This window comes from Varanus komodoensis, unplaced genomic scaffold (assembly GCF_004798865.1).
Source record: "Varanus komodoensis strain SLA01 unplaced genomic scaffold, ASM479886v1 scaffold19, whole genome shotgun sequence".
NCBI classification, from domain to species: domain Eukaryota; kingdom Metazoa; phylum Chordata; class Lepidosauria; order Squamata; family Varanidae; genus Varanus; species Varanus komodoensis.
Genome location: NW_025335550.1, coordinates 5437496 through 5458846, shown reverse-complemented (window position 1 = coordinate 5458846; position 21351 = coordinate 5437496). Strand labels below are relative to the sequence as shown.

General features: G+C 42.6%; 1 protein-coding gene across 1 annotated transcript in view; it reads right to left on the bottom strand.

The window, feature by feature from the left end:
• Nucleotides 1-8415: 8415 nt before the first annotated feature.
• TENT4B (terminal nucleotidyltransferase 4B) overlaps nucleotides 8416-21351 on the bottom strand; it is a 47464-nt gene continuing 34528 nt past the window's right edge. The window contains exons 6-13 of the mRNA XM_044427659.1: nucleotides 21032-21139; nucleotides 17972-18100; nucleotides 16680-16893; nucleotides 15037-15163; nucleotides 14839-14942; nucleotides 12698-12885; nucleotides 11140-11307; nucleotides 8416-10024 (exon numbers count right to left, since the gene is read on the bottom strand). Of these exons, the coding sequence (XP_044283594.1) occupies nucleotides 9845-10024; nucleotides 11140-11307; nucleotides 12698-12885; nucleotides 14839-14942; nucleotides 15037-15163; nucleotides 16680-16893; nucleotides 17972-18100; nucleotides 21032-21139 (1218 nt within the window). The 3' untranslated portion in view covers nucleotides 8416-9844. The remainder of the gene's footprint in view (nucleotides 10025-11139; nucleotides 11308-12697; nucleotides 12886-14838; nucleotides 14943-15036; nucleotides 15164-16679; nucleotides 16894-17971; nucleotides 18101-21031; nucleotides 21140-21351) is intronic.

Below are 21351 nucleotides of genomic sequence, written 5' to 3'. Positions count from 1 at the left end.
CCTGGAGTAGTTGTTGGACTGCAACTCCCATTAGCCATCACCACTGGCTATGCTGTATGAGGCTGATAGGCCCTGCACTCCAACAGCAACTGAGAAACTACTGTATTTCTATTCTAGAGTGGGGAAAACATAAGAAGCATTTCACCCTCTGTTAAACTGGAGGGAATACCTGTTCTAGAATTGGTCAAGGGCTGATTTTTTTTAAAAAAAGTGTTTGCATTAAAAACAAGCAATGCTTTAAAATTTGCTGGATTAACATGGCAACTTTTTGGTCAGTTAAATCATACCGAATAATCTAACCGATTAAACATTTATCTTTTTCACGCAAAGCATTTATTGTACGGTCTTCATTTCCTACTCATGGTTGTTTCCAGGTGCTTTAGACAATGTTGTGACCATCCACTTTTGCTTCTGCAACTATATACCACTTCCCACAAGTTTTATTCAGCAGGGAATACTTGCTATTGCTGGTGAGAGCAAAAGATGATGCTTTTTTCTTCGCCTAATTGTACTATTCCTCTGCATTACAGCGCCACCTAGAGGTTGTGTAGCAGAAAAGCAAGGAAAGGAATGCACTTTCAGTAACTCTAAAATCACCTCTGCCACAAATTCAGGAGTAGATGAAGCAGATTAACAGCCTCGTGTATGTCTCTGGGCAAGACAGGATAGATATGTGAACAACCTGTGTGAGTCCTCCCCAGCCTGGTACCCTGCAGATCCAGGTTAGGGAAAAACTGCTCTAGAGATTCAACCATGCACAACATATAAAATGATTACTTCTTTCATCCCAGGTCTTACACATCCACTTGTGACTATGCTTCATTTCTTCTGAAAGTACACCCAATTAGATGTGCGTGGCTCAGTCTGTCCAGCTTCCCGAAATGCTCTTGTGTGAGCTGGAATCTATATAACAAAAGCTCCTCTATTTGCTGACCTTTACAACCCAGTGGAACTCCCCGTTTCTTAGCTATTGTCCATTCCCATTCCCAGGAGAGCACACCCAATCTGATCAACTTCATCATAAAAAACAAGCAAGCAAGCAAAATTTGTTTTGTTCTTAAAGAAAAGGGCCTAATGAAAAGAGCCAAGGGCGTTGCTGCTCATGGAATGGGAGAAGAACAAAGCGTTTATGCAGCCCACCTTGGACTCCCAAATTAGGACGACTCGCATCCCGTGAGCCGGCCGCCAGAACACATCCGTGTCTCCTAGATGTCATTCATGCAAGCAAAAATGCAGACCATTACAGACTGTTCTTTAAGCAAAGCTATCTTTTTGTGCATGGGGTTTTTATGACAAGGGTACTGGAGTGGGTTGCCATTTCCTTCTCTAGTGGATCACCTTTTTGAGGCCTTTGAATTGTGGTGCTGGCAGAGACTCCTGTGAGTTCCTTGGACTGCAAGATCAAACCAGTCAGTCTTAGAGGAGATCAACACTGACTGCTCTTTAGAAGGCCAGATCCTGAAGATGAAATCCAAATACTTTGGCCACCTAATGAGAAGGAAGGACTCCCTGGAGAAGCCCCTGATGCTGGGAACAATAGATGGCAGAAGAAGAAGGGAACGGCAGAGGATGAGGTGGCTGGATGGGGTCACTGAAGCAGTCGGTGTGAGCTTGAGTGGATTCTGGGGGATGGTAGAGGACGGGAAGGCCTGGAGGGGTGTTGTCCATCGGGTCACGATGGGTTGGACGCAACTTCGTAACTAACAACAAATGCTTTTGTCCTGTTGCTTTGGTCTGAGGGGTTAGGGTGTTAAGATCATCCACTACCCCATTTCCCACAGTGGCCAAGGAGATATCTCCAAACAAGGTTCTGTGTAGTTCTGTGGTCAGAAACATTTGATGCAGGAATAAGAATCTAGCTCTCCAATCTATATCTCCCATTATCCTTGACCAAGTTAGCTGGGGCTGATGATAGACAGAGGCCAGCAACAATTGCTTGGCCACAAGAGAGCTGCACCCGCTGTAATGGACCTGGAGAATTCTTAGCACAGGACTGAACATTTTTATTTAAACCTTTTTTTAATGTTATTTTAATTGTTAAGGTTATTGATTGATTTTAAAATTGCCAGGATGTCTCCACTATTTTATGTATTTTATGTATTTATATGTTGACTTTTACTTATGACTGGAAGCCGCCCCGAGGCTTATGTGAAGGGGGTGGCATATAAGTTGTTTAAATAAATAAATAAATAAATCAAACAAACAAACAAACATTTCCCAGGATTCTTTGAGCAAAGCAATAGGGGAATGGCATAAAAGCATTATTAAAGTTTGCAGTGTATTTATAGAGTCACGTTTAGTGTTCATAGAGAGCATGCAGGCATGAATAAATGAGAAGTATACAAGTACAGATGGAACAACCCAGATCTAAGATATTTATCTTTACATTGTATACAGCTGCAGTTTTCCAGCACAATTACCCCCATAAAGAGACAAGGCTTTTCATACAAAGCTAATTTAGCTTAGTGAAATTCAAAGGAGTATTAAGCATGAAGCATTACTCAGTCACTAAGCAGGAAAAGCACCTGACTATGAGGGAGAAGAAATCTAGGAAGTTAAAAAGAAATTGACTAATTCTTTAAAGGGGGTGGGGTGCATATATCATACGCAAAAAAAAAAAACCATAAATTGGGCTGAATTAAATTAGATGAGTGACAAAGTGAAGGAAATGCTTTAAAAATGCCCAAATGCTGTAAAGATCCTAACTGGGCTTGTTTCAGAACAGAATGACAACATTTGTAATTTGCAAAAGTTTCAAAACTGCAAGAGAGGGGAGTTTTTGCATCAGGGTCTAGAACACTGCTTAATCAAGTGGGTGAATCAATGCACTTTGAGTTGATATAACTGGAGAGCAAGTTTTAATAAATGAGAGTCAATAATCAGTAGGACTGAGTGTTAAGGGCCAACGTCTCATTAATTTTCTCTCTCTCTCTCTCTCGACTTCTTAAAATGGCAACTGGAGGCTTCTTTGGGTTTAAAAGAAGCTTGGAGTGGGGGTGTCTGGTTTGGTAGTCGGGAAAGAGCAAGAAGCTTATGCAAAGCGCCACTCTACACACGTTCAACTATTAGGTTGGACCCAGGATCGACCTCTCATAGGAAGAGCTGTCCTTCCGTCAGAGTCTTGCAAATTTCCCCTTCTGCATGCACATCCCAGCTTGTCCCATCCAGTGGGGTCGCCCGACTCACTGATACAGCAAAGATGCTGAAGGGAAGTCGACTTCCTGCAGCACAGCTGAGACAGCATAAATTAGGAAATTCCCCGTGGATAATGGGTAGAGAATTCCCTCTTTAAAAAAGAAAGGAAAAGCTCAGACTCTCAGAAAGCAGAGTTCTTCATTGGCTGTTAAGTTTCATGCACTGGCAAACATCACCGCATGCCCGTAGTTCTGATTCTCTGGGTCAGCTGGTTTACCATTAGCAGTGTCCATGTCCATCCACAACTGCCTCCGCCTTCTCCTGCTAGAGGGAGGAAACTACCTAATGACCAATTGCCTGTTTGGTTGCTGCACTCATCAGACGTCCCGCAATATTGGGACTCCAGTCCGTGGCAGCCTGGAGTCGGGATTCAGTATCCCCACAACTCTCTGGAACTTCATACCAGTTATGTATAAGGCAACAGCTGGCCCTTCTCAGTTTTTGGCACCTACCAAAAATATGCTTCTTCTTAAAACATCTTTCCAGAAGAGGGAACTTGTATTTTTCCCTGAACAGAAGAGCATTTTGTTTTCAAATGGTGACCAGCGAAATGTCTCTGGAAAGCCCAAAATTTGCCACACTTGCCCTTTGTGTCTTGTTTTGTACAGTATTTTGTTATGATTTCATTCAGTAAAAACTCTTTTTAGCCCCCGTTCAAGGGTAGAATGTTTTCGAAGCAGCATATAAAATTAAATACATACATATGCCAAAAGCAAATAGCAAAACATAGTAACATATTATATTGTGGCTTTATACAGTATGGCTTGCATTTTGTTTGAATACTACTTTAATCTAAGCAATTCATAACAGTTGGCAAATAAATTCACTAACAGAATCTATAACGTTTTGCGAAGCAATCGTATCTACTTGTCTAGGTTGGTTTTCTTCATGTCAGACAGCTTTTGAATCCATCAGAGCTCCTTCTGCGGGAAGCAGCTTGGAACCTCAACTCCTCTGGAGTTCCATCTGCAGAGAAAAGCTTCACAACTTACCAATAACTACCAGTGGCTAAAAGAGTAAGCCTTAAACCACACTTGGCGTCCTTATCGTCATTCTTCATTTGAAGGGATTTTAATTTCAAGCTATTCTGAAAGCCGTTCTGGACTGAAAAGCAGGTTACACATTATTGTGTGAAACCATCTCAGAGAGGGAGGGAGAAAAGCTTTTAAGTAGCAACACAGTGGCTGAGCAGCGCAGAAACTTTCCCTAATAGTTCTGCAGCCTCATCAGCATGAATTGGATGCTTGATGATGGAGCCAGGAGTGCTCAGAACTCACTGCTCTTCATCCACCATGTGGGAAGCGAAGCAGGTGTCCATAAACTCTCCCTTCCTCCTTTCCCATTTGCAATCCAAGTTAAAAATTGATTAACTGCCATCTAACTAGTAATTGATGGTTGTCAGTACTGCGTGTATGCCACGCACTCAACAAGTATAGTACAGGAACCAAGTCTGCCAGATTAATTATATACCAGGGATGGCATAATAATGAAAATCTAAGGAATCTAGCAAAGGAAATCCCAACAAAAGCAGCTGTCACAGGCACAACAGCCTGGATTGTTTGTGCTTCAGAAAGGAAACAGCTTCTGTTTAAGCTGTGGCAAAGAAATGCACAAAACACTCTGTCGATTGGCACTCAACATCATCCCCTTGGCCTGGCAGTTCCCTGTCACACACACATGCACACAATACCTTAGGCGGAGGGCCAAGTTATCTTTTTAGCCAGAAAAGCACACCCTGAGGCACATCCTTTGAGAGGCCTGTTTTGACTCCTGCTGACTACAGCCATGATTCTACTCTCTGTGATAGTTTGGGATGGTGGTTTTCATCTCAGTTAGTTGCAAATGTTGCCGTACTTTGCATTCTTAACTCCTTACTAAACCCTTCTCTAAACCATGAACGTATGCTTGCAGGCGTCTTTCCTCTCCAAGCAATGACAAAACTTGTGTTTAAGTAAGAAACTGCCCGCGCTAGCACATTTGCCAAGCTTGAACACAACCAGAGTTTGATCCTGGTTTGTTGTGAATGGAAGAGGACCATTAAGAAATCATAGCAGAGAAAAAGGAACCACCCAAAGGAATACGGTGATCCTATTCCTTCGATCATGCATAGACTATGGAATTTGCTACCTCAAGAAAGTCACCAGCTTATACAAGTTGAAATGGACGTATGGAGGGTGAGGCTACCAATGGCTAATAAACCTGAGCACTACCTCCCTCCACTATGTTCTCCAGGCTGCATCTCAAGGGCTACTTGTAGGTTCCCACAGGCAGCTGATGGGTTACTCTGGGAATAAAGTGCTGGACTAAATGGGCCTTCGATCCAATTCTTCTGTTGTTCCTAAACCCAAGAAATGTAGCTGTGTCTGTGAAGAATAAATGCTGAAGTGCTTGGCCTGGAGCTGCACTCGCACTCCCACCAACTAGGACGTCATCAGACAGCTTTAAATCCTGCATATCAACAAAGCAATCCTTTGGTGGAACAAGCAGCAGTTCAAGCGATTACTACTACTTCTTAAGCCTTGGGCAACAGATAGGGTTTTTAAAAAATTCTTTATTATTTTCTTCCCTCTTGTAATCGAGGGGAAGGCACTATGTCATTCCCGCAGTCCCAGTTATTAAAAAAACAGCTATAGCCTCATCATGCTAGATAAGGTGATACGAACATTTCATTTTTGCCTGAAAAATATGCAAGCAAATCCTGTCCGAGCCTCAAATGCAAACACAAGCATGTGTCAGCATTGTGTTCATACCTTGCCAGACATACACTCACTTCCGATTTGCAAAGCTCTGCCTGGTCGGTTTTGCACCATTCCCCTGTGGACTTCAGTTTACGGAGGGTGTGCAAATGTCACATCCAGTGCTCCTTAATTTGCATAATTTTCCCGTTCAAGCGGCTAGCAGTGATTTGCACATGCAAGCAAAGTGAGACAATGTCCAGAAAAGCCTGGGGATCCCAAGCGCTGCTTATTGGCCACTGCTAATGCCAGTCTATAGCGCCATTTTCCACTCATTGTTTCTGCAAGTGAGGAGCCGCATAGTACCCAAAGATCCAGGCCTCTAGACACCTGGCGGCAAAACTTCCCCCAGGATTCAGCAGAAGGGTTTCGTCCAGCCACGTTTCAAATCTCCTTCTGCACATGGATTCCAGTTCCATTAAAGCAAAGCGAAATAAAACCGCACCCACCAGGAACCTCGTGGGTACATTTGACTCCAGCAACAGGGGTCCTTGGATCAGGCGGCTTGCAACTCGTTGATAGGACCACCTGCGAGCAACAGCAGAAAAGACAAAGAGATGCCAACAGTTCCATTTCCTAGCCAGTTAGATCCAGGCGCGCGTCAAATAAGCTTCGTATTAACTCCCTGCACCTGTGGCGAGGTTAGGTCACAACAACATCCAGTAGGGATCCTGTGTGGAAAATATGAACACATGAATAGGGCTGCCAGCCAGTCAGCTTGCAGCCAAGAGCCCCGAGACGCTTTGGTAAAGAGGGAGACAGCCAGGGCACCCCCTTGACCCCAAGGTAGGTCTCCAGGTCTGCTCCCACCCGGTGCTTCGAGGCACAAGGCAAACACACTGCTACACACGCACGACCACGTAGGTCGCATCTGCCCATTAAATCAGCTATTTACCGTCTGTCTCGCGAGACCGACCGATACCAGCACCCCATTATCATGCCGCTCTCTGGCCTTTTTCAGTTTGTTAGTAAAATAAAAGAGTGGTTGGGAAGGGACCACATGCCTTTAACGTGAAAGAGATGTCATGAATGGGTCAGCATGGTTGTGTTTGTTGAAACATTTATTTTTTATATATATTTCACAAAATTTTCACAAAAAAGTATTGAAACTCAAAAAAAGGAATTAGACTTAAGTTGAATACAGAGATGAAATGTACAAGATAAATGAGCAGGCAAAACTTAAGAGGTCTTGAAAGGTTTTTTTTTTTTTGTTCGTTTTTTGTTTTTACTTCAGATTGAAAAAAACGAACAGTTCAACTGTTCGGTTTAAATAAAGATTTGCTAGATATACAGTATTTTATGAATACAATGCTGGTTATTTGAGGCAAAGTAAATACCTCAATTTTTTCCTTCATGCTTTTTTTTCTTCGTTGTCTTCTGTTAGAAAGATACTGTTTACAAAATGAAACTTGAGCAGTCCAGGAAAAGCTATTTTTCCATTAAAATTTATGAAAACCATAAATTGAGGCAAACCTAAGATTCCCAAATGGAATCAAGATTATCTTCCCGCTACCACCACATTAAAATAATCAGATACTTATTGGAACACCAACCTCTGCATCCTTACAGAACATTTGTTTCCAACAAAGAGGGTAATTCTTCCAAAAAAAAAAAAAAATTAAATAGAAAAACTTCAGTGTGGTTAAGTAATACAGATTGGTGTATTACACATTTGTAACAGCTTTTGATAACAGCAGCTAGTAATACTGGATTAATATAATTTAGAATTTGTTCCCAAAGCAGTGAAGGTAGGCCTATACAGTTATAAAACATACTTTAAACTCAAAATAAATATTCATAATGTGACGTCTTGTACTAAATTCTGGTTAACAAAAGTCTTGTTCATAAAAAATGATTGGAACAGAATATCTATCTAAAAGTTAACACATTGTCAAGTTAACTTGTTTTTAAGCTTAGTGTTCTTGAAGATTATGGTGGCTAAGTTTTGTTTGTTGCCTCCCTTTTTTGGGAAGTCAAAATCATTACCACCTAGAGCAGGGCTGGGCAGAAAGTGGATCTTTAAATGCCCAGGCCATCTGGTGTCCCACCTTCTGCCCATGCCTAATCTAGAGGGTGGTTATTATTAATTTTCAGTCATGACAGTTTTTGGTCGTGTTGCATTATTCTACTTTAAAAGTTTTTGCACTTGATCAGCGCGTATTAAAGGTCAAGTTGGTCTGTAACTCATAAAAGAAACATCTAAAAGCTAATATTATTCCTTAAAAAGGATCATCATCATTCTTCAGACTGGATACACCAAACATACTTACATACCAAAGAAAGACACATTCACTCACATTCTTCAAAGAAAAAATGTTACAGTAAATGTCACTTTACATTCTATCAATTAAAGTGCTCCAAATCCTTTTTTTTTTCTTATTTTCTTTTTGCAAACAATGCAAGTGACTACAACCCTACACATTCCATTTTGCATTCATAGCATGAATTTCTCATCAGTCTTAAAATCCACAGCATGGCTGAGCTAGGAAATGTTCAAAGATTTTAAGAGGCAGGGTGGGAGGGAGAATTTAATGAGGAAATAGTTGGATATGAAAGATTTCAGCTCTTTATAGACAGCAATACAAATTTCTTTCCATTATTGAAGATAACTTAATTCACATAAGGGTGGATTAAAAATTTCTGAAAGGGAATGAGATAACACTTGGGTAATTTTTGTTCAACTGCCTTAACAGTTCCATTTCTCCTTCGAAGTGTCGGTTTGTTTATTAAAGAAAAGTAATACAAAATTGCGAAAAGGAAAACAAGGAGAAAAGAGATGGAGATGAAGGGCACCAAAATAATAAAAAGGCATAGGATTTAGAGGAAGTCCCAAAATATAAACATCGCCAACAAATTTGAATTGTTTTCCCGCAATGCTGCAAAGTATGCCCCCTCCCACCCACAATTAGTAGCTTGGATTCCTATTTAAGAGAGAGAGAGGGAGGGAGAGGGAGGGAGGGGGGGGGCAAGAAAGAAAGAAACCAAGATTTTTGATGAAAACTAACCTGGAATACCCCTTTGCCTGAGATGATGGCACTTAGAAACAAGGTGGAAAGTTCATTTTTCCTCCCAAGAGAGGGATACAAGATCAGAGTTGACACAGGATGTATTTGTACACTTTATAAACAAGTCCTTACCCAGCGTCTCTTTTTTTCTTCAGAGAAGCAATTTGTGCAGACACATAAATGTGCTATTAAATTATTTCAATGCTAAAAGGAAAATCACAATTCATTGCCATGTTACTCACTACATTTGTCTGATGTTCAGCGGACAATTCAATTTAAAAAAACAAACAAACAAAAAACCAACTAATCCTGAGGGAAAAGGAAAGAAAAAAGTTGTTTCTACAATTTAAACGGTAATGTTATGTAAAAAGTATTAACAAATCCACTATTACAAATGTCAATTTTCCTATATGGTCATCTATAGATACACAATAAAATGGTAAATATATGCAAAAATAATTTTAAAATTATCATGCATGAATTTACTCTCCTTTGAACTTTGGGGTTCCCTCAAAATACTTTTTTTCACTTTTTATTCATTTTATTCTTTTTTTATTTCCATTTATTACCAACCCCTTAAACACACTGAGTACTACCCCTACAGGTCAGCATAAAGGCTGATGGGAGATATTTATTTTACATTCAAGCTTTTATATCCTAAACAACCCTGTTGTAGCATATGACTTACTGGTTGAGTGGCCTTCTCCCCTCCCCCCCCCCTTTTTTTGCAGTTATCAGTCTCCATGATCTGTTCCGTGGCGAGCTGGAAAAAAACTAAATGTGTCGCTAATCAATGTTTCAACAGTCTTGAGATTCCGGAGGAGAACTGGGGAATCACTGTCCAAACTTATTCGTGTAGCATAGGATCATTGCACACAGAAGAACAGTCCAAACTGTGAGACAGGAAGGCTATCTACAAAGGTCCGAAAGGCCTGCGTCCCGCTTGTGCTTCCTCTTTTTGCCTTGGCATAACTGGTGCATTTTGCTACCTTGGTGCTGCTTGTTCATCACCGAGGTGCCATGGCTTGCATTTCCCGGGCCTTGGAAGCCTTTGTTGGAACAAGAGCGAAATAACCGCGTGGATCCATGCTGCGGGACAGAGAAGAGAAAGCCCGTGTGAACACCCAGGACCGTTCCTTCCTTCGTGCGGCAGCCACCCACGCGGGCGGCAGCCACACGGGCAAATAAATGCAGGGGCTGAACCGTTTCCACAAAGGGGCAAAAGCGTCTGTGGGAAGCCTTTGATCAGCTGTTGGGTGGCATCTACTGTCAGTCCCACTTGGAAAGCATGGGGTGTAAATTAAAGTAACACTGGAGAGAACCCAAAGGATACAACCCTTTGAATATTTTTAAGGAAAATACACAGAAGAGCTTTTAAATGTTCAGCTCTATGGGGAGAAAGGGGGGAAACAATAATGATCAAATAAGAAAGGCAGACTTTTTAAAACACCCGTTTTAAAACAATGTGCCCCAAATGTTTTTGTTCGTATTTTATTTCTTATGAGCGAGAGTGAGAGAAAGAGAATGAAAGCAGATTTGATGGGGAAAAATCCATAGCTAAAATTACTCCCACCGTAAAGACAATTAAGATTTGCTGCAACATGGTTGGATGGGGCTGATTCACCTGTGCACAAGTCAAAGCTGTGTGTCAAAAGACAGAAGAATAGCACTAAGTGGATCTACACTTGTGCAGACTGTGTTGCTTAAAAATACCGTTATTTAAAAATAAAAATACAAATCTGGGTTTTTCTGTGATCTGGGGGAAAAAAGACTCATGGAGAACAATTTGATCATGACAAATTGGTGCCTTTTCAAAAAGACTGGACTTTAACTAGTATGCTGTAAACACCCACTGTAGAAACACTCCAGGCTGCAAAATTGTGATCATCTCTACATTTCTTGATAATTCCTCAAAGCCCCCCTTTCCTACCCTAGCCTTAGCTTCTCAAAGAATCCTCAAGGCTTTTTAGTCACAGAAACAGGTGCCCCATTATAGCATCAGTACTGGAACTAGGGGGAGGGAAACGCATATTCCTAGATTTCCGTCTTCAAGTAAAACGTGCTAGGCTGCATTTAAGCTTCAGATTGCAGAATCTCTGCAGCCAATAAAACACTGTGACCTGCTTGTAGGCAGAGGAAGGTCAGACGCAGACTTCAAACACGGGAAGGAGGAAGGGATCCAGGAGGACGTCTGCCTTACCAACCTGGGGTTTGTTTGCAACATTGGCTGTATTCACTGTTTGGCTGCTTGGAATTTTCCCACTCAACTGTGTGGATCCCAGTGAAGAGATGTCCTGAGTTGCCATTCTGTTTGCTGTAGTCTGGCGGCAGCCCAGCTGTTTAGAGGTTTTGCATGGTGTTCCATCAGACTCCTGCCAAGAAACAGGTATCAGTAGGAACACAGATTGTAGCTTGGGGAGCAAAACAGGAAAGATAAGCCTGTTTTTCGAATGGATAGCACCTTCAAAATTACCATCAAGCAAGAGGAGTCTGCTCTCAAGAATCAAATGTTAAGGGCCCCCATATTAAGTCTGGAAATATTCCTAAAATGGATTTTATGCCCATGAAACATCCTTCCCTCAAATGAGCTTTAACAATGTTGTAGGGGCTACAAGTGTTTGCACAAAATTATTTTGAAGGCATCGTTCTAGCCAGCTATTTACTACAAGATGTCGGAGATGGGCAGCTGCAGAAAATGGCATTTCGGTGGCCCTTGCATCCCTAAGCTCTTGTTTCGTCATGAGCCGAAATGGGATGCACTCCTCCCTCAGAGCTGCCAGGGACAGCCACATTTGTCAGACCTTCAAATACTGTTTTTTTAAAAAGGCAAAAGAGGGCAGCATATGAAAGTAAGGCTCTTCTGTAGCTTTCTCATTTCTTCTGAAAGAGGTTGCCTGGCGCAGAGGTGTCAAACCCTGATTTGCGTGCCAAATGTGGGCTCAAGAGTTCCATCCAGCCCCTTCCCCAGACTCCAAACTCCCTTCCCTCTGCCCCCAGTAGTTTGCTTCTGTCTGAGGTTTGTCATCCTTGATGCAGAAAATGCAAAGTATCTGACCTTTCTACACAATAAAGGCTGGTTGCACTTAGAGAAGGGTGTGAACTGTCTTCTACTCTCCCAGGTTCCAGTTCTACTAGAATCAGCTTGCACAACCTATGATCCGTCGAAGCAAATGTAGCCCATCAGCCTTGTATAGTGGACCATCACGTTTTGTAGTCTCAGACATGAAAGCTCAAGTATCACTCAGTCCCCACTGGAATGCCATAAAGGGCTGGAGGAATGCAATTCATGCCGTGACATGGCCAAGCGACTGTGCCTGTTTCACAAGGCACCAAATTTACATCTTCTACGGACTAGGCCATAAAGTTCATCTTCCGGTGCTAGAGGATGTGATATTAAACATGAGTTTGTGTGCACGACTGCAGCAAGGCAGAACACAGTAACTCACAAGAACCATGCGCTTCTTCATGGAAACAAATTTATACTACTTCTGGACCAACAGGCAATAATCATGTTTTGCTATTTCCCAGAGGCATGTGGGGCAAATCTGCAGTATCACATGCCCTGATTTCAGGAAACAATCACTTTGCATTAAACTGGAAATCAATTGTGCATTTTGGGGCTTTAAAAATTGAAGATCTTATGCATGGCTAGCATAAAGTGGTCTGTCTTCTTAACAGAAGACTGTTCTAGACTGTCTCCAGGAACAGGGGAGAGCACACCACAATATGGCCGCCTGAGGAGCGGCAGGGCATGATACCTACTACATCACTGGAACTGGAAAGCGTGGAAGATGACGATGACAAAGGACCTGACGAAGAATTTGATGAGTGTTTGCTTGGTGTCTCCGAGGTTTTATTTCGAGGTTTCCCTAGAGATTCACTCTCTTCAGAAAGGTTATTGTTGCATTTGTCTAACTGTTGGTTATCTACTATCAAGGTCACCCCATTACCTGGAACAAAAGATAATTGGGTACAGAATAAGCACAACAACCAAGCTGTGCAAAATGGTAAATGGCTCTGTGGTCTGTTAGAACGCACACCATGCAAAGACACCTCCCAACCGGTTCGTGCTTCCTAGATGAAAGCAACTTCCCCTTCTGTATGTACTAATGAGCAGAAAAGGATCTAGTACAAGAAGAACACAAACAGTCTAGTTTATTAAATAATGCACAGTTAAACTAGAGAATCTGCAGTAGTAAGACTTCAAAATATAGTGGTGGCCACTCTTTTGGATGAGTTTAAAAGGAGTAAGACAGACGTGGAGGATAAGACCATCAGTGGCCGCTAGTCCAGATGGCAACCATTCAATTGTACTGGAGACAGTAGCCTGGTTTACACAAACTGTAGTTCAAGTAAGCTAAACCTGCTCGAAAGAAGTAGTGCACGTATCTGAAATAGCTGCTGGGGTCCACATCAGCCCCCGTCAGCATGAAGGCTAAAGTTCCCTGTTGCTAATGGACTTCAGTCATGACTAACTTCAGCTGAACCAGTTTAAGTGCTTCCCTAAACATTGTATGGAGTTACTCAAGCACTGGTCCTGTGCAACCTTGATGCGTTTCTTCTACAAGGCACTCAACCCTGTGAAGTGAATAATGTAGCATGTGACCCCAGAATTATCACTCTGCCATATTAATTACACACCAAGCTTGCCATAACTGAAAAACTAAGGGAGGCATCCTGGTTTTAAATCCTGGGAGGCAGCAGAACGTTGCTGTTGATGGCTATATGGTAATGGAAGCTTTTGAGATTGTAGCAGCAAATATTTCAATAAAGTAAAAGGAACAAACTGGGGTCTCCAGTCTAAGCACCAATAAATGGTTCAGCAAACACGGCTTTTGGAGCAACAACAGAGCTCCGCTTCAAAGAGGGAACCTAAACGTTTGCAAAACGCCTCTTAATCATGACTCGTACACGCTGCGTAATGCCAAGTGGCCTCCGGGCAGGGCGTTTCCTTGCCGAACACTCACACGTAAGGGCTGGGAGAGGGCGTTATCTTTGCAACCAGAAAGACGCATCCCCAGGACACATGCTCCAAGAGATGTCTGTTTTGACAGGCGCTGTCCAGCACAGTTGCTCTCTGCCATCAATACAGAGAGTTGTCCCTGCACCTCAGCTCCCTGAGAATGTTGTAGTACTTTGCTCACCTCAGGTGTACTAAAGAAATCGACTATCTAGTAAACGCTCTGCCTCTCTGGACCCTGAATCTATGGGCACAAGTGCCTCGTCTCTCCTCCCTTGTGTCCGTTCGTTCCCTAATTTCTAAACTAGCTTTGCTGTGTCTTTTAGGCCTGGGCCCCCCCACATCTGTTTCCACAAAGGTTGAATCCTGGGAGGATTAGGAAAGGAGCTCTGCTTCTAACATTTACACACAGAGACTTAGTAATCTGTCTTCTCTGGAGGCAAAGGGAAGTGTTTACATCCATACATGCAATGCAGGCACTTCCAGTGTTCGAGGGGAGCGACTCCCAGGTAAGCAGGCACAGAGCAGTATGCTCAATGGCACATCCCTCTCTCAGCCTCCTTTGACGCTCGGTCTCCTTCACCTCCAATTCTCTGCTTGTGACATATCGCTAATCTGTACCTCCCGTCTCTGCGTACTTCATCAGGGCTTAATGCTGTTGGGAGTGAATGGCCCTGGATGGCTGGCTTAAACCATGCAGCCTTCAGTCCCCGCTAGACCCAGCAGTCTATCCTTTATGTCATGAGAGGGGGCCACTGCCAGGTCACGCCTTTAGCGGATTCTCTTCACCCTCTGCAGGCTTCAGGTCATGCAGTCTAACAGCCTGTTTTAAATGAAAACTCCAAGTCTTAGACTGACGACAAACATGTGACGCCTGTATGGTTCCGACGGATCGCGGAACAGCTGCAAGGGCTTTGCAGGCCTAAAGGTGCGAAAATCTCACCGTTGCACGACGTCTCCGTGCTGTTCTGCATCCCCCACTGCTTCGATATCCAGTCTCTGTACGTTGCCACTTCTTGCGTCACTCTGATTATTCTTCCTAATATACTGTGGACATTTTAGAAGAAAGAAAAGGTCACTGGATTTAATAGAAGAAAAAATGACACTGTTAATCAAGGAAACGTGGACACAAAATGTTTACCTTTCGCTTTCATTGTTGGGGTAATATTTAGCTATGGGTGACACTGCATGGCTCAAAACAACATACGCATAATCAAAGGCCTGCTTTACTTGCATGGCACCGTAGGAACTTCTTCCGACATCGTTACCTTAAAAAAACACAAATGATTATTAGTTGTAATTAGGAGACAAGTTCTATGAATGAGACGTTTATTGATCGAGTGGATTTATATTCCACCTTTTTTCTTTTAAGCAACTCAAAGCAGCTCACATCATTCTCCTCCTCCTGCTCTCAATCTTATCCCCACAACAACCCTGTGAGGTAGACGGGGTGGAGAGGCTGTGACTGGCCTCAGGTCACTCAGCTGGCTTCACAGCTGAGTGAGGACTAGATGCCAGACTGCCCGAGTCATGTGCTCTTAATCTCTATACCATGCTGGCTCTCCGGTGATAGCTATAACCTCACCCAATCCAAAAGACCCAAGTTCTCACTAAATGCCCCAAAATCTGCCCAACAGAAAATGGCTAATGCTCTTACAGGTATAAAAATAATGGACATGAGCCAGACATTCATTCACTAATTGTACAGTTTCAAGGCACGTCTTTTCCCCTTTGCAGGGGAACAAAAGGGAAAGAAGACGTGTTTCTGGGCAAAGAAATGTGCATCCTTTGCTTTGCTATGTTCCAATCCAGGGCTTGGAGGAAGCTCACATCTTCCTGGCTTACAAGCAAAAAGAGGCCCAAGTATTAATTAGCGCTTCCTTTCTTCACCCTCATCTTGAGGTAACTCAAATTCTCCTAATATAGCATCCCTAAATGTTGTTGGACTACAATGTCCAACATCCTTGACCATTCCTCTTGCTGACTGGGGATGATGAAAAAAAAATGCAGTCCGACAACATCCGGGGAGCAGAACGGGAAAGTCTGGACCAGATGGACGTGTGAGCCATGCCGCCCTCAGTATTCTGGCCCAAGAGAAGCTACATGCCTCAAGCCAGCAGAAGGGCTGACCCGAAGTCACAAGACGAAACCAACGTGCTTCATTGCTAAACAGACATGGGGCGCCCTGGTAACATTTCACATCTGGAGTGCGGCAGCCCAGTCTACATGGCGCTGCTGGGAAGTTCAACTGCTCTAAACTGTGGCGAGGTCTCCCCAGAGCCAGAACTGGGGTGGACTTCTGAGATCACGCGGCTCCCTTGGTGAAACAGCTGCACGGCAACACATCTGGCTGGGACCAGGGAGGAGTCCTTGTTAGTAGCTGCAGCTACGCTTTGGAGCTCCTTCTGTCTTGAGGGAAGCCCGTGTTGTCCGCTCCCTAATGGCTTGCGCTCCTGCATGACAAAAACCTTTCTCCTTTTTAGGAAGGCTTTGGGCTTGTATGATATCCAATGCTTGTAATATTCTGCCCTGCCATGAGATCATTGTGATGATGATACTGATCTGTTGCTCTGTACGGCTTTTGTTTTAACAGATGTTCTCTGTTTTGGTCATTTGTATTTTGGTCTTCTACTTTTAGGTTTCCGACTCCACTTTTACTCAGATTTACTCTTTATTTTTAATAGGATTGTTCATTCCGTTTAAACCATTCGCTGCCTTGGACTTGGAAAGGAAGGCAAGATTCTTGGGCAAAGCATCGGAGAGGCATAGCAAAAATCCCTCTACCTGGTTGCAGCGGGTCTTCAATGTAGAGCATGGACGGCCTGTAGCCATCTAGCATATTCTTCTGCACCTCCTCCTTGGCCACATAGGAACCACCATCCTTTATTCGAATTCCTGTTTTCAGGTAGTTGAAATGGCGCCCATACAATTCAAAAAATTCTATTAAAAGGACACCGTAGTTGGCGTTGGGGGTACAGGCATCTTCTCTGGGGTGTAGCTGTTGAAAAAGCAACAACGCCAACAGGCTTTTAAAAAAACCCACCATGTTCTTTTACCACTCATTTAAGAACTCAACTGAAACAGTGACAGGCAAACACTTCTGCTTGATAGCTGGCATGGTATGAGTGTGCCATAAAAAGGGTGTACTCAAATTCCGTTTGCACACCCTGAGTAAGCATGCGAGTAACTTCAATGCAGAAGGCATCACACCCTTTCAGACAAATTTCCCCAATGACCAACTTTCACAAGGTTGCCATGAAGGAACAAAACTGGAAAACATCACCCAACATTTCAAAGAACTGGGCGTGCTGCCTTCTTTTCAAGAAAGCTGATTACCACTTGGTGCACATGTAAAACCAACTCCTGGCTTAAGGAGCACAGGAAGTGACTCGGCTACATGGGTGATGGCGCTTTGCCTTTCGCCTGCTCAGCACTGCCAACCTGAACTGGCTTTCTGAAACAACCCGGGAATGCCCCAATCCTGCACTGCTGTGATGTGAAAAATGCACCCCCCCACACACACACCCTTGCTGGCTTCTCAGATCATAAGAACTGAGTCTAAGCACCATGCTCAACAGCAGGCTGAAACCGAGACCTGTGAGGGACATGAATCCAAATATCCTGCCCAAGGACCTGCCTGCAGTCTAGCTCCCTGTAGGTGAAGTGGGAGCTTTTATGAGACGCTTCACCACAAAATTAATATGTCCGTGGTAAAAATGGCATAGTATTAATTCTGGACAAGTTCAAGGTTGAAGAGGAATATCAAACACTGCCCATAAGCATTCTTGAAGAGCTGTGCTAATTCAAAGAGTTATTTGAAAAACCCTGGTGGTTCCACGCAAGAAATTTGATTGCAAAACTAACTGCTTTCCAGTTTAAGGTTTATATGATTTATTTTTACATAGTGATATTCATGTTATTCTGCTCAACGATGGCAGCAGTAGCAGCAGCTGATGCTGATTTTAATCACACTGGTTTCCAGTTCAATTTGCAACCTATTTTTTGGCCCACAATAATTAATATAACACTGAAGAGGATGGCCATACACATACCATCACGAATTTAACTCAGCTTACCTGGAGGAAGCTGACAGCCATTAAAAAAAGACTATAGGATCCAATTCCACCTGTGAATACTTCATTGAGGTCCCTCTGCAGTAAGAACTGTTTCAATACTAAAACTAGATATGGCAATACAGGATATTTCTGCAGGAGAAAAAGTGAGATGAGGATCAAACTTCCACTGAAAAATGACTGTAAAATAAAAAGCACAAGTCCATGATGGCTAGAAGCAACACAGGAACTATCATTTATTTTGCACTTCTTGAATTTTACCCTTTCAAGTCAATTTTCTGTTAGCAGAAAATAGGACTTGTGTTACCTTGAACCCAAAACCAAAGTTTCCTTTTCCTGCCACATGAAGTTCCTAAATGCACAATTTAGCATAGTGCCACTAAGAAAAGATTTCCTGCACCTTCAGACCATCTATGTAAAATAAAGCGGACATCATTTGCCTGTATTTGCTGACTGCATTGTTCTCAGCTGTTCTCAGCCTAATGAACCCTAAAACTTTGCCTGCTTAGAGTAAAAGTCTTCTGGTAACCCACAAGAAGCTGTAGATAGAAAAATTTACTACAAAGGTGGAAAGAATCTGTACAAGAGCTTGATCGTCAAATCTTCCTCGTGCAATCTGACCTCAGATCTGAAAAAAAAATTCTCCCCCCTGCATGCATTCTAAAAGCCTCATTTAAAAACATGGAGCATAAATGCACAAGCACATGCTTTGGTGCCCTCTAGAGGGAACAATGGAAAAAATGGGCCATCTCTTCCAAGGCCATATGCTTTGAGAAAAGTTCTGAATCTCTTGGAAAAGAAATTACCACAAGTCCCTACTGCCCTCCTTACCAATACATGCAGGGAAAATTTACCCCAGCCTTCCTGCATGTCTGTGAATCGTCATGGCAATCACAGAGGGAGTTCAAATTATTTGTGCTCCCACGACATAGGATTGGGCACGGAGACAGAGGAGAAGGCTACCAATGTCTACTAGCCCGGGCAGATACATGGCACCTCCTGAAACGGAAGTGACCGTGGCTGGGGAACATGACGGAGGGGATGCTGTGGCACTAATGCCTTGTCTGTGGGTTTCTGTGGGTGGGTGGTTAGCTGCTGTGTGAACACAATTCTGGACTTGGTGGACCACCAATCTGATCCAGCGTGGCTTTTCTTACGTCCTTAAGTTCTAATGGGAATGCTCTAGTCATGCCGGATGTGATAAGCCTTCGCTATGGCTCAGTACGGCTTTCCTTATGCATCTCCAGTTTCTCAAAGGCTCTAGTCAGAATCATTCTCCATTTCCAAAATGGTCCTTTGCTCCTTTTGCAACATGGGACAGAAGCTTGATCAGGTTTGGCAACAGCATCAAGGAGCTGCATTTTGGACACTGTCTGCAGAGTTCATGCTATTTGACTAGGGAAACAAGGAAGAATATACTACGAACAGCTCCAGGGCGCGTGAAAAATCAGTTAACCTTGACATGACTGGGAACTGCGTCAGTTTCATATACCTGCTTCTGGATACACCCTTCGAACACAAATAGAATCACGTGTTCTTTACAATTCTCATCCTGCTTCTGCTTTGTATCTTTATGATAAATGTGAAATAGAGACCAAAGGAGTACTGACTTAAAACTCATGCCATCTTCGCTCTGATTTTGCAGCCTGAGGACAGGGTCTGTGTTTTACTTTGTTATGCTCGAATGACTGAAAAGCACTCAAACTCTTATTTAAACTCTTATTAAATTATGCCTTTCGTCAAGGAAGTAACTAGCTGAGCAGAGCTTCGAAGAAGAGGCGCGAATGCAGATAAAGACACAAGCTACATTTACACATAGCGCTAAACCAGTGTCAATGTGAGCAGTAAGGTACCTTCACAAGGAACCAGGCTCAGCCCTCCCTCCTTTGCTCTCCCCTCCCACACGGGGAAAAGGAGCAACAAAGCCAAAATCAGTTCCACTTTAGCGAATTCCTGACTTACCATTCGAAGGGAAAAGACAGATTGTACTTTAAAATAGAAACAGCACTGTGGACAGTCCCCTCCATCCTGCTTCCAACAGCGAGAAAGTGGGGGGACTTCCACTGTGCTCATGATCTAAATGACTCTGCCACTAAGAACCTGAAACTGTCTTTTCTGGCTGTGTTTTCTCCCCGTAATCTCCTTTCCTTTTCTGTCTTGTTTTTAGAATATAAGCCTGTAGCAGGGAGATTGTCTTCTTTTTTTCTCCATGCCACCTTCAGAGCCTATTTGGCTAACAGGCAGGATAAAAATGTTGTAATTTTTTTAATGCAGTCTAAAAAGTCTCCAGAGCAATCCAGGGTTTGCAGCTGGCTTGTTTAGCTTTGATTATTTAGTTTTTATTTGATTTGATTTGTATGCTGCCTCATTAGCCATAAGGCTTTCTGGGTGGCTCACAACATATACATAGCAATTAAAACAGCATGACAATTTAACAATTCAAGTAAAACCAACAATAACAATAAACAATAAAAATTCTATACTGATTACAGTATAGAAATGCCAAAAAAAGGAAGTAACATAGGGGTTTTTTTTTAAACTATGATTCCTGCTGCACATGTAACAGGCCGGGAATTTACTGAAGTGAAAATTAATCTTAATTTATTTCCTCCTCCCACCTATGTGGGAAGAAAGGAGATGGAGAATGGGCCCAAGTATTTGCCTGGGTCCTTTTTTGCTCAAACATAGTTTAATATTCTCTGTGATCTTTCCCAGAATAAAAGTCAATACATCTTGGGCCTTTTTAAAATGACTATTTGAATTTATAAGTAAGACCAAAAAAGAGGTTTTTAATTTAGCCCTTCAGAACTGAAAGCGATTTAAAATGTTGGAGACTAAAATGCATACATGAGGTCACATATTTCTTGTTCCATATTTGCAAACCTTTTGGCATCAGGGATACGAACTAACAGTACTTTAAAAAGGGTCGAGAAAGAAAAACAGCCAAAGTTCTAAGAATGTATCATAAATCTGATGCTGTCCGTGAATCTCCAAGCTTATCTGGAACTACCACGCAAGCCTTCTGTGTAACATGGAAGAGTTTATGTTTAAGTATCACCTAACCTTGATAAAATCTTTGATGAGATGAGCAGCTTTTACTCCATTCTGTACGTTAAAGCTGATATCAACTTTGACTTCAGTGAAGGAATCAGTCAGTTTAATGATTGGTACCTGGGGAAAAGAGAAATAACACTGATCTCAGAGAGCGTTTGCAGGTACATGCTTAGTCCTATCCAATATTGCACAAACTGAAAAAAAAAAACCTAATCTCCACAGAATTCAGCTTTCTGCCTTGCACAAGAGGTTCTTTATAGCACAGTCAAGGGAGGAGATAGTTTCCAAAACACAAAGTAGTTCTTTCGAGTCATGAACAGACAGCAGGG